At 38.6% G+C, this 13,374-nt stretch overlaps 1 protein-coding gene across 6 annotated transcripts in view; it reads left to right on the forward strand.

Annotated features, from left to right (window-relative positions):
* The window catches only part of LOC128413867 (golgin subfamily B member 1-like), a 43,844-nt gene that overhangs the window by 8,106 nt on the left and 22,364 nt on the right, over positions 1-13,374 (forward strand). For all 6 annotated transcript variants that reach the window (XM_053388345.1, XM_053388376.1, XM_053388350.1 and 3 more), the window contains exons 4-14: positions 283-429; positions 984-1,076; positions 1,710-1,874; positions 2,116-2,301; positions 3,978-4,100; positions 5,158-5,271; positions 6,283-6,586; positions 7,229-7,338; positions 7,617-7,734; positions 8,466-8,557; positions 9,144-9,294. In XM_053388345.1, the coding sequence (XP_053244320.1) occupies positions 283-429; positions 984-1,076; positions 1,710-1,874; positions 2,116-2,301; positions 3,978-4,100; positions 5,158-5,271; positions 6,283-6,586; positions 7,229-7,338; positions 7,617-7,734; positions 8,466-8,557; positions 9,144-9,294 (1,603 nt within the window). The remainder of the gene's footprint in view (positions 1-282; positions 430-983; positions 1,077-1,709; positions 1,875-2,115; positions 2,302-3,977; positions 4,101-5,157; positions 5,272-6,282; positions 6,587-7,228; positions 7,339-7,616; positions 7,735-8,465; positions 8,558-9,143; positions 9,295-13,374) is intronic.

A 13,374-nucleotide genomic window follows, 5' to 3' on the forward strand; every position in this document is an offset into this window, starting at 1 on the left:
CCAGACTGGTTTGTCACTCAAAATGCACATGTATTTAAAGTATGGACAGATGCTGTTAATAAACCCAGGGTTAAGATTATCCATTCCAAATTGCTAATGGTAACTGTAATGTATAACTCTACTTAAGGCCTAAAGCCACCTGGTTCTGCTGTTCTTTCAGTGGAAAAATTGGCTTTGTATTTTGTTATTTTCATATATGTAGATCTCTCTCTAATGCTTGTAAGTTATTTGTTTGGGCAGATTGCATTTTGTCTAAAAAAATAAATTGTTAATAATCTTCAGGCACAAAAAGAAGCTTCTGAAGCCAAGATTTCCAAATTAAAGCTGCAGAACAAAGCCAAAGTAACATCCTTAACAGCACAATTAGAGGAACTCAAAAATCAATTATCGGGAGACGAAACCCAAGAAGGAAATTCTGAGCAAAAGAGAGTGAGTTCTATCCTTAAAAAAAAATCAAATAGGCATTGGTAATGTCTTGGTTTGATCTCTCATTTTCTGTTTTTATAAATCTGGACATACACATACACAATGTGTGCATATGCAGATTTGGGTAAGTGAGTGATCCCATGCATCTGTCTGGTGCTTGATTTATTGCTTTTGTTGAAGTGGTTATTGCAAGTTGCTTCTTAAGATAATCAGTGACATCTTTGCAGCAGTGGAAAGTTTGTGATGAAAACAGCAAGCAAAGCTCTAGCTGTGTGTACATGTTACTGGTTATGATCCAAGTTTTAACTGTGCAATGCTATCCATGCTCACTCAAAAGTTAGTCCCATTGTGTTCAGTTAGACTAAGGCTACAATCCTAACCCCATTTTCCCAGGAGTAAGTCCCACTGAATTCAGTAAGACTTACTTCTGAATAGACATGCCTAGAGTTATTCCCTAATAAGTCTGTATGTATTATGTATAATGGGGAAAAATAGTCCTCTGTAGTACCCCTGTTTTTTATAATAGCCCAAATAATTCTCCTTTTCTTTTATTTGAGGCTGCAAGTCGTGGAAAAATCTTGGTACTTAAAAAGAAAGTTGAGGAACTAGAAACAAAGAATGCCCAAAAAAATGAAGAGCTACAGAAAAAGGTAGTGGTTTGTTCAAGGTTGTAATGATTTTGTTTATCTAGGGTGTTTGCATTATGTCTAAAAACTGAGCAGCTATTTTTATTTTTTAAATTAGATTTCTATACAGTACCAGTGTTCATTTGAGGATCACAGGGCAGTTTTGTGAAGCTAGCCCATATTCATTCAAACTGGCTTGTAGTACGTTTATTGGCTCTAAAATATTAAGAATTCCTGATGTTGACAATATTTAAATTCCAGAGAAGGAGTGGGCTTTTCAGAAGTCATCCGTATCAGGCTTCCAGTTGAAAGCAAGGGGTTGGACCAGATGATCCTCAGCGTCCCTTTCAACTCTTATGATTCTATAATTCTCTGCCCATTCAACCCACAATTTTACCAGCTGTGGAATCAGTATTTATGATGTTGGTGTTTTTGAAGTAATGCCAGTAGCAGAAATCCTTGTTAGTAACATTCCAGTACCACACAGAAATGAAAGAAACAACCTAGCTATTGAGTATTTTGTGGGTGAGGAAAGCTGAAAACAGGGAATGATACTTAGAGGAGAGAAAGTAATGGAAAACAAAGAAGATAAATGAAGCTGATTTTAGTGGGTAGATATCTAGTGTGACCACCAACAACATTTCTGATTGTTTCTAGATTGCTGAGTTGGATGCTGCACACCAGCGTGGTGCTGAAATGGATGCAATGCTTGCTGAGAAGCAAAAAAAAATAATGGAAAAAGAAGCCTTCATAATTGATTTACAGGTAGCCTGTGGATCAACTGATGCCAAAGAAGTACTAATCCAAAACAGTGAATTAAAGGTATATTTAAGCTGTGAACCTATATAAAAAGTGCCATTTTTCCCATTACCTAGGGTGTTCCTCTGATGATGCGGCAACTTCTCAGTATGCTGAGCATTATTCATGAAAGTATAAGCATCCAATTGCTACAAGTATAAAGTAATTGCTGCTACTTAAAAATACTTGTTTGTCCATGCTGTTAATCTGATCTGGATGATTCTCATCCTAGTCCTCTAACTCTCATTTCTTGCGAACTTCAAAGAACCAACTATCCACAAAGGAGGCTTCATTGCAGAGTATGCAACTTCTGGTTCAGAACCTTATCAAGAAAGTTGAAGACAATGAACAAAGATGCAGCTGCCTCCTGGAAGAAAACGAAAACCTTAAAAGCATTCAGATTAAAGAGAGGGAGCATTTCCAGGAAAGAGAAGCAATGTATACACAAAATGTAAGCTTGCCTTTGGCAAAAACAATTCTTCGATGTTTGGGATTTGGCTCCTGATTATAGGGCAAAGTATTGCAAAATTTTCATATACTGCTTTCTGTGTTTGAAGCAGACAAAACACATGTGACACAAAAAAAACTTGCATGCTTTGTGTTGGTTGTGGCTAGAACTGTAATTACACAAAATTAGAAAATTTCTATAGCATTGTCCATGGATTGTTGATACAGTCAGCCAAGGGTGTGGAAACTGGATCCACCAGATCCTTCCTCCTCTCACTTCCTACGGGCCTATTTTTGACAGGTGGGTTGGGTTGCCCACCTGTCAATCACTTGATAAATACAAAGCAATTGTAAACAGACTTCAGAGGGGTTTTAGGTGTCCATAAGCTTATCAGTGCTGAGGACTGCAAAGGCTGCACTAGTGAATTACTGATGGGGAACTTCCTAGAGCAGTTGATCCCTGTGGGACTCCCTGTCAGCACCAATCAGCTGATCTGTACTGAGGGGAGGCCTGCTTGTCAAGGAAGAATCAGGAGCACACTTCAAGTTCCTGATTGTTCCCTGGTGGCTGCTTCTTTACCTGCTCACACCTGCTGACACAATGCTGTCAAATATAGTGCAGGTTGGAATGGGTTGGTGAAAATGGCTTTGGGGGGCCAAAGTAGGAACCCTTCTGGGCCTAATTAGGTGTGCTGGCTGGAGATACCCTGATGCTGTAGTAATGTTTGGAAGGCAGCTGTATCCAAGAAGCTTTACCTGTGAGATATGTAGGTTCAAAAGTATAATGAATCCAGAATAATATTTTGCTATGTGGAATAAGTTAATTTTTCAAACTGTGAAAAATAAACTGCCCCTTAAAAATTCATTTAAATTTGGAAAGATCAATAGTGGGCAAAGTCACTAATTCACATTCTGAAGATTGGTGTGGACATATCATTAGCTGGTATCATTAGCACTATAATTTCTTAAGTTCTTCGTGCTGGAAAATGGGAAAGGATCTTCTGTTGAATTTGTAACTTTAAAAAAGTGATGTCATTTTGTTGTTGAGCTGTTCGCTATTTATTGTTTTGTATTCTAAAGTTTCTTAATGAAAAAGAAAAGGAAAAGCTGAAGGAGCCCTGAAGAAAGTTGGTTAGTGAACCAATCAAGAATATTTTTGAAGTATGTTAAATGATACTAATGTGGGATTCTGAAAAGCCCCGTTCTAGACACAGAGTGATGGTTTTTTACACAATATTTGTGCCGTTGTTTCTCAGTTCCTACAGCACAAATAATCTATATGTTGTTCTTCAAGGCAGGACTTCAAGGAGTTTCCTGAGCTAACTTGTTTTAATCCAAAATTGTTCAAATTTTAGGGGAATATTAGTAGTCACTTAATGATAAAGTTGAAAATTCAAGCTTTAATGATGTTGTTAGGTATACAGTGGTACATTGCTTCCTGAATGGCTTGGCTCCTGAACGCCGCAAATCCAGAAGTGAGTGTTCTGGTTTGCAAAAGTATTTAGGAAGCTGAATGTCCATTTCAGCTGCCAGCATTGTTTCCTGGGCCAATCGGCCAATCAGAAGCCTTGGTTTGCAAACGTTTTGGAAGTCCAACGGACTTCCAGAACGGATTGAGTTCAGGAACCAAGGTACCACTGTAGATCAGTTTTATAGAAACTTTTTTGTTCTGCTTTTAAGATCCACGTGTTTCAGAATATGATCTTGGAAAAGGAAAAAGAGCTCATGGGAGTGGCCCAGAAACATGAGCAGGAACTCTTTAAGCTGGCTGCCAAATCAGATGCTAGTGCTGATCTAGAACAGGTAGGTGAAAGGGTACTTTAATCAACAGCCTATAATCTATGTGTCGTTTTGTACCTATAGTCAGTACACTCATGGATGTGCATAACCTCTCAGTTAAATCAACAGCTATGGAGTCATTTCTCTCTCCAGAGAGCAGAGCACAAGAACACACCCTATTTCTCTTATTTAGGCAAACAAAACCAGTCCAATATTCCTCCTTTCACCTTCTGTTTTCCTTTCCTGTCCTTTCTAATCAGCCTTCAGTTTTGAGTTATGGGCTCTTGTCTTGGGACATTCTCTGATATTTCTTCTGCAGTCACTAAGCCCTCACTGTAGGTCCCAATAACTTGTTTAGTTTGTTTGAAACTCCACTGTTGTTACTTGTTGTCCTATAAACAGAGTTGTAGCAAAGGAAACAAATTTGATAGTGGTGTAGGGAGAAATTTAGAGGACTTGGTGGGAAATGTAGAGATACCTTTTCATAGTTTTAGGGATTGAGTTTCTCCGCCTTTGATACCCTCAAGAAATGTTGGTATTTATAGTTAAGGTAAAGGTAAAGGTACCCCTGCCCGTATGGGCCAGTCTTGACAGACTCTAGGGTTGTGTGCCCATCTCACTTAAGAGGCCGGGGGCCAGCGCTGTCTGCAGACACTTCCGGGTCACGTGGCCAGCGTGACAAAGCTGCATCTGGCGAGCCAGTGCAGCACACGGAACGCCGTTTACCTTCCCGCTAGTAAGCGGTCCCTATTTATCTACTTGCACCCGGGGGTGCTTTCGAATTGCTAGGTTGGCAGGCGCTGGGACCGAGCAGCGGGAGCGCACCCCGCCGCGGGGATTCGAACCGCCGACCTTTCGATCGGCAAGCCCTAGGCGCTGAGGCTTTTACCCACAGCGCCACCCGCGTCCCTATTTATAGTTAATACTTCTGAAATAGATGACTCCTATAACTTCATACATCCTACAAAAGTGAAATTTAGTTTTATTAAGTGGATAGAGTTGGCAGGGATGCCAGTAGACATTTCTTGAGAAACTCTCTTTTCTTCCATTCCATAAAATAAAATCCTTTCATCCGCGACAGCTACTGAAAGCCTTGAAACAGAAGCTACATGAAAAAGAAGAGGTTATGCAAGGAAGGACACAGGTGATATTCATGTTGCAAAAAGAACTGGATGGAAAAGACCAGCAGCTAAAAGTAAGGAACAGGGGACAAGGATTGAAAAGTTATAAGCAATTTGGTTGCCAACCTTATTTAGGCTAACAGAAAATACAGTATTTGCATGCATTTGACTATATTCATGGGTATCTGTAGTAGTAGCAGTAGTAGCAGCAGCAGCAGCAGCAGCAGCAGCAGCAGCAGCAGTAGTAGTAGTATTGATTATACTTGGGAGACCTGTTGGGTGATAAACAACATAGAAGTTGAAAATAAATAAATAAATAAATGTTATAAACAAGAAAAAATCATAAGGAAGATACAACACATAATTTAAAAATCACCTTTGCCAAAGAAAAATGCAGTGGTTATACATTTTTATTATTTCACATTGGATATGGTTCCTGCTTGAGTGTTGAGATAATTCTGAAAATAAAGGAAAAAACCCCTAAGCAAATAGTCAAGTAGTTATATATCTGATATAATGCTTGGAAGAGCAGCTTAGTCTCATGTGAGTTGCTTGCTGTTTCTTCCAGAACATTTTTGCAGACAGCAGATTCAATCTGATCCTCTCTTCAAGGAAACTTCAGGGCAGGTTGTACAATCTGTGGTGAAATCCACAATCCATTCCAGGCATTTGCAGAGTTTGTGCATTATCTCAGGCCTCTGATAAAGTGAATGGAAGGTGGTATCTCCTCTCCAAATTAGAAGCATGGGGCCTGTGGACGTGGGGCTTCCTGCACTGGGAGTTTCTAGTTATTTGTGGACTGGAACATGCTGCAGAGGGAACAGGGCCTTCCATTCAAGAAAGGATTCCACATCAGTCAGCAGCTGGAATTAGGGTCTGAATGCCTGCTAAAATGAAGTGTGGTGGCATCTCTAAATGCTGCTCCTACTTCAGAAAATAGGATCTGGGTACTTTTATGGCAGATGTAGTATTAGACATATTTGAGATACACACAAAAGTGTGTATGTATGCACAATAAATGCATTTCCCAAATTATAAAAAGGGTATTGTGTTTCTGTTTAAAATATTATTGTTTTTTAATCCAGGAAATTAATGAATACCTGAATCACCTTCAGTTAGAGAAAAACAACCTCCAGTCCAAGCTAGATGCTGAAAAGCATATAATGCGAGCCCAGCTAAGAGACATGATGGAGAAACATGAGACTGAACTGCGAAAAGTCAGAGAGAAATATGATGCTGACATGCAGGAGATCCGAGAGAAGCATGAAACAGAGCTGCAGGAGAAAGACCAAACCCTGATGCAGCTTCAGAAGCAATTGGAACAATTAAGTTCCGGTGACAAAAGTAATTTAGATGTTGCAATGAAACAAACATTGGCGAACCTAGAAGGTAAACTACAATAGCTCTTACAATGACTTGCTCAATGCATTGAATTCATACTAAGTCTTCTGATCGCACGCTCATCCTGTGTAGCCTCTTTCATAGACCAGTGGATGGGGGAAGAATGCAGCCCTGAGGCTTGCTTCTTTGTACTGCAATGTATCTAATCTATCACAGTGATATGTACAACATGGTAAGTCAAACTACTGCCTAGCAAGACAGCAGAAATATGTTTCCTGGATGGGAGCTCACAGCCACTTTGCTCCTCCTTGGTGCTTTTTACTTCTGCGCTGCGCTGTGCTAAGACAAGGTTTGGCTTAGTGCGTCATCTGAACTGTGGCTCATGGTTAAACTCTCTACTTACTAACCATGAGCTGTAGCCAGGAACAAACCCACATGTTCATGCTGTTTTGCAAAGCCATAGTTCATCTTACTGGGCTGTGCAAACCTGGTCAGTGTAAAGCAACTCTTAGTAATTCTGAAATGTCACATTTGAATATGGTTTATTAATTTCTTTTTTAAAACTTGTACTGTTGATACTTAAATAATCCTAGCTAAACCTATATAATCCTTGCTAAACCAGTACCACATTTTTATAGTGATAGTTTTGCAATAACTCTGAATAGTAACTGAGGTTTTTGTTTGTTTAAGCTCAAGTGAAACTAAAATCAGAAGAGGCCAGCAAATCTGAAGCTAAGTTCCTCAAGATGAAAGCTTTATACAAATCCAGAATTACAAAGCTTGAAGATGAGCGTAATAATGTATGTAAAACTTCAAAACAAATGTGCCAGAGTGTCGAGAAAAATAAATACATTTCTCCTTAAGTATACAAAAATGGGTTATTAGTTGAACAGTTAGTGCATTATTGGGTCATTTGGCTACAAACTAATTTTATCACTGTGTAGAAAAATTGATACTTTGGATTGATACAGATGTGGCAGAGATGTTATTAGAAGAGTCTGAGGTTCAATTTAAGGTTTTGTTTAAACATACCTATGTATTGGGAAAAAATTAACAAAGCAACATTTTTTTGGGATAGGCTACATCAACAAATAAGAGTGTAACTGCCTTGCATGACCGGATTTCAGAATTGGAACAGGAAAAGGAAGAGCTGCAGTCTGCACTACAAGCTTTTTCTGAACTTAAAGCTCAGAATGGTAAGAAGTGACAAAATTTCTGTCTTTCTGATAATGTTGAACAGGTGTCTCTTAAGATAATGTCAGAATATAGTGTTTAGAGCTTCAGTCCCCCCCCTCCACTTACTAAATTGCAAACAATAATTCATATTACAAGTAAGCAAATAAAGATCCACAAGATATATGGAACTGGATTTTGAACCATTGTCAGCCTGGTATGCAGGTTTATTGTGTGAGATATAACCAGTTGGGCTTCCTGGCTCAATTTTACTTCTTCTTTGGTATTTATATGTTGTGTGATCAAAACCATGTTTTCATGCATGTAAACATCACTTCTTTAAGTGAGACTTTCATCCAAGTAAATATTGATTTATAATTGCAGTCTATTCATTTTCTTTTTTAAAAAATGTAAAGACACCTGAGAGGTCCTGATCCAGAGAAACTTCAGCAAGATAGCCAGCCACACATGCAGTGGAGGCTCGGAGGTTAAAAAACAGTTTGTGATTACTCAGCAAAAGATTGGCAGTCCAGCTGGGGCCCACTGGATCAGGGAAAGCAACCACTGACCGCACTGAGATTATTTACTAGGATACAGAGAAATTATTTGGACATATTTTTCAATACTACACTGCTTTGTCTGTAGAAATCATTCTTACACTAAGTATTTCTGTGATTGTAGCTTGAATATAATTTTTTTCATCAAAATATTTTCCCCGGTAAATAATTGTCTTTAATAATAATTGTCTTTACAGAAGAATTGCTGAATAAGCTGGAAGTCTACGAACAACAGCAGCAAAAATTGCAAGCAGACCTTGAACAAGTTACGAAGAGGGCAGCTTCGCAGGTCTGCTACTGTTGGGGTGTACTGAATTTAGTTGAATTGCTATTAGTAGAAATAGTGAAGTACAGTAATGTAGAGAACTGGAAAACTATTAAAAAATGGTGTACCAAAAATCTGGTGAATCGTTAGTATAGGTTTCTGTATTGTTATGTTAACCATATTGGTTTGTTTGCCTATTGCATCAAAAGAAAGCCTGTTGCTGTTTTTTATTTCAACCCATTTTATAGCCTGTGAATGGGCCAGTCTTTCCACTTTTCTGTGCTGGTCAGGCCTGATTCCAAAGATGGTCTCAATTAGCCTTCATTCTCCCACCCCCATACTATTGCTCCCACTGAACAAAAATAGGCCCCCATCAAAGGGCATGGAGCCCACCTTCCCAATGCAATATTAAAATTTCAGTTTTTATTTCCCCCCTAAACTGGATATTTACTTACACTCACAGAACCATAGAATTGTATTTTGTTGATCTGTTAGGTTTGTGTAAAAGAAAACTTGATTTATATGGAGTTTCTGATGGTCAGGTTATTCAGCTCCTCATATTTCTTGAATTGGTTGTATTATTTCCATATCCTGTCTTCACTTGCTGCAGGCTAGTGAATCTGATAGTGTGGATGAGCTGCAGAGTCAGCTTTTGGAATGGCAAGAAATTGTAACTGAGTCTGAAGATGCACACAATCAAATCAGAGAGGAGAAATCTGCTATGGCTCTAAGAATGTCACAGATTGAAGAGGAGAGAGAAGGTGATTTTGATTTGACATTAGGTCATTTTGTTAGGTTGGAAATATTGAAAGCAAATTGACAGTGTCACCCAAAATTTATATCTGTCTTCTATGGATCACTGTTGCAGTGAGAATTTTACAGCTGGACATTTAGTAGTATCTGACTACTTCTGTTGTTGTCCAGTTTATTGAACTAGCCTGATCCTAAGAGTTACAGATTTAGCTCCAGAATTGCCTACTACTGCAGCTAAATTTTTATTGTAATTTTATTGTAATTTTACTTTTTATTATTACTATTCTGTTCACTGATTTGTGGGGCTTTGGGCTAAAAGGTGGTATATAAATAAGCCATAAAATAAATACAAATAAATAAAATGTCTGAAATGTTGTAAATGGGGCAAAGTTATTCAGTCTGCTTGCAGTTCCATCAAAAAGTAGTGAAATTAGACTAAATTCTTGCAAGAGTGCAGGAAGTTCAGAATAACTTCAACCTTTGGAGCCAACTATAAAGGGTCCTTTTGGCAATCTCTTTATGACAGCTTTGCTCTGAATAAGTCCATTGTGTGTACTTTGGAGATTCTGGAAAAGGAGCACTGCAACAGGGCTACTGTCATCTAGTCTCATGATCAGGCTGTAGGATTTAATCTGGTTTTGGAACTATAAAGGGGGAATATCCTTTGAATTTCCACAATTGCACATAATTCTTTATCTGTGGGCACTGGACAACTCTTGATAATGGAGCAGAGAGTTGCCCAACAAAATTCACAAGTCCTAGAGTTTCTTATCACATGTTTCTGTTAAATAGACAGATGTATAAATGATGTAAAAGGACCTAATCAAAGTGACACTTGTCACTTTGAGCAACAAGTAACATCGCCATTCCCATGAAGTGTCTAAACTAACAGGAGCAATCTATGCAAGGGCAAATCTTAGCATTCATAGGAACGCTGTACAAAGACTCATGATTGTCGTATTTCTGAATGCCTTACCTTGGGCATTAGTTAAATTAGCTATTAGTTGTGTATTTTTCCTTTCGTGCCTATTATATGGACCCGAGAGCCCCAAACTTATACAAATGCAATACCAAATTAAGGGAGCTTGGGGGCTCAAATATTTTGTTATGTTTAAGCCCTTATGCATTAATATGGTCAAATGTTGATCTCTTTGTGTGTCTGATCAGTATTTAATTTTGCATTTCCCCCCTGGGTTAAGCATGATGTTTCTGTTTTGTTTCCCTCCCCCTCTTTGCGGTTAAACCCGATGAGCACTTGGTGTCCCTTCCCCCTCCACTCCTAACCTACACTGCGATTTGGTCAGCCACTGAGAACATAGTTTCCCATCAGTTTTGTGCATGCAGGATTCTGCAGCCACAACAGCTTATGGTGTACTGTTGCTGATTTTCCTCTGTAAACAGTCTTTCGTGGGAAATCTTCAATAGTGTGGTATAACAGTTGTTTGTGGTGGCATGTGTTCCCCCCCCCCTTTTTATTAAGATAAGTAACAAATGCCATTTTAAACTCTATTTTCTTCTCCTTTGCAATGCTTATTTCTTCATTTATGTTAACAAAATCATCTTCATTCTTTGTTGTACTAATAGCTGACTCCATATTTACCAGACAAATTGCACAATTTATAATAAGTCATACTTTCAGTATTAAAAAGTATGCCTGTAGCGGTTTTTAATTAACATTTTTGGGGGGCCAGAAATATGAATAGATACTACACTAAATCTTTCAAAAGAATATTCAAATAGTAAATGCAACAGTAATGATGTTACTAGTATGGGCGACTGCAAAGCATCATGAACAGGACTTACATAGGTGCAAATGTCACTGCTCTCAAGGCATTAGAACACAATCACATGAAAGTATTTCCTGCTTCATCTGTTTGTAGCCCTAAGTCTGATGTCATAACTTGAAAAAAAATCTGAAAAAAATCAGGTTTCCCCCCCTAAGCTGTAGAGCTTGACTAATAGTAACAAATATTTCCAAATTGCTATGAGCAATTTGTAATGAGATTCTTTAATTGGTCCTTGTGGGTTGGTGTTTTGACTTGCAGGTGCTGAAACCTTATTATAACTAATGTTTATTGACACATAACTAAAATGTATATAGTTGTATTGGAAAGTTCACATTGTGTCTAAGTTGGAAAGCATATTGGTATCAAACATCGGAAGTAAACAGCCCTGTTATAGCTCTACCTGCTGTAATCAGCAGTGAAAGCTATACAGTGTTCAACTCCGGGTTGTATCACGTTTGTGTCACACATTGTATCAGGCTATTCCATAGCTACCTGGGTGCTCTGAGGCACTCACAGAATTTCCATGACTCCTCCAAAGTGCCTAGTTCAAACAGAGAGCACATCTGCCTGTGTGAAATTGGCCTTTCTGCTTCCACTACTTCATGCTGTGGACTGCACCATTTCCCAACTCTAATGAGTGTCTTTAAGGAGGAGTACAGAGGTGCTTTATTGAGGAGGAATGGGTTGGGGAAACCCTGTTGCATGAGCAGAGTTCTGGGTTTCTTTAGAGTCAAGCTCAAGTGTGAAAGCTTCCTGGCTATTTCAATTCTTGCTTTTTTATGCTTCTGTGTGAGCCATCTTGAGCTGTGAGAAACCTACATATACATATGTTAATTTACTAAATATTCCCTTCAGTAATGGGGGCAGAGCATACATTCAAGGAATACAGAAATTTCAGCACTAGCAAGTCAAACACAAACTACATAAGAATGAATGAAACTGCTGATTGTGAAAAATGAGCCTGACAGTGCCATTAAAGTTAATTTGCACACATGGGACTTCCTGTGTGCACAAGAGAGAGGTAGACAGATTCTAGCAGCAGTGGTTGGTGAGGACGGCCGTAGTTAATGCACAAACTTTCGGCCAGTGGAGTTGCTGTTGCTTACCTAGAGGAGAAGGGCTGAGGTGATTGGGGAGTGATGCTCAGGTGCATCAGCAGAGCCAATCCTGTCCTCCAGCCAGTGCAGCCACACAGTACCAACCTCGTTGCTGCCTTGCTACTCTGCCTCCTAGTATGTGGCAGTGACTGTGCTGTTAGGAGGCTAGGGGCACAACTCTGACCCTCCTCACTGACTACTCCTGGAGTCTAGAAATTGAAAATATTTAATATTTGGAGCCAAGTTTATTGGCATTCCTTTAGTACCAGCCATTATTTTCTAGAAAATTTCTTGAAATGCCTGAGAAAATAAATGTGGAGTTTTAACTGACAAATTGTGATAGAGGCTGTGTTGCAGTTTCTCAGGAACCTAATTTAATTCTGGGCCATGGGACATTTCTCATACTACACAACAAATAGAGAACAACAACCAGCCCATCCCCCTGATGAGTGTACCTCCATATAACTAAAAACATGCTGCACATCTAAAAAGACTTGATTAGCCTATGATCAACATATGGAATGTAGACCAAATTGCTTTATTCTTATACAGATTCCTGTACAGTTTATGAAATCTAGACTGGGACACAGTTTGTACCAAATTTATTCAGGTGTTAATTTATTCAGGTGTTAATCTTTAATAAAAATACTAATTTGCTATAGATGATTAGTTGCAACTGAGTTCTTGTTTTAGCAATGGATAAAGTATGGAGCCAACTTTTGCCTTCATTCCTTTATGCTGACTTTTGTCTGCTTTATATGAAACATCTATCACATACATGTACTGCGCTGATCACGCAAAACAGATGGGAATGTCCTTAAAATAAAATAAAATAAAAATAATCTTTCACAATAGATTGCATTAATTTTAGCTATTGAAATTACTGTCTGAAATTATTGTGTGCTATTGACAAATTAATTGATATGGCTTGATGCCAGTTTGCAGTGTATGATGCAGACTTGTGACTTCCTCATATTACCTGGAACGAGAGCTTTCTTTAATATTAATGTATAAGCAAGGCTTGCTTCATTTTCATAAAGTGAAAGCATAGCTGAATAATATATGCATAGGTGATGCATTTTATCACATATCAGCTATATCTGAACACTGAAAAACTGTAGGCCTAATCTGGTTATATAAGTGGCTACCCTCTTTGCCGGTATCCATAAACAAATTATTTTTCTTTGGGTGGGGAAATTGCCTT

The sequence above is a fragment of the Podarcis raffonei genome, chromosome 1, assembly GCF_027172205.1.
Source record: "Podarcis raffonei isolate rPodRaf1 chromosome 1, rPodRaf1.pri, whole genome shotgun sequence".
Lineage (NCBI taxonomy): Eukaryota > Metazoa > Chordata > Lepidosauria > Squamata > Lacertidae > Podarcis > Podarcis raffonei.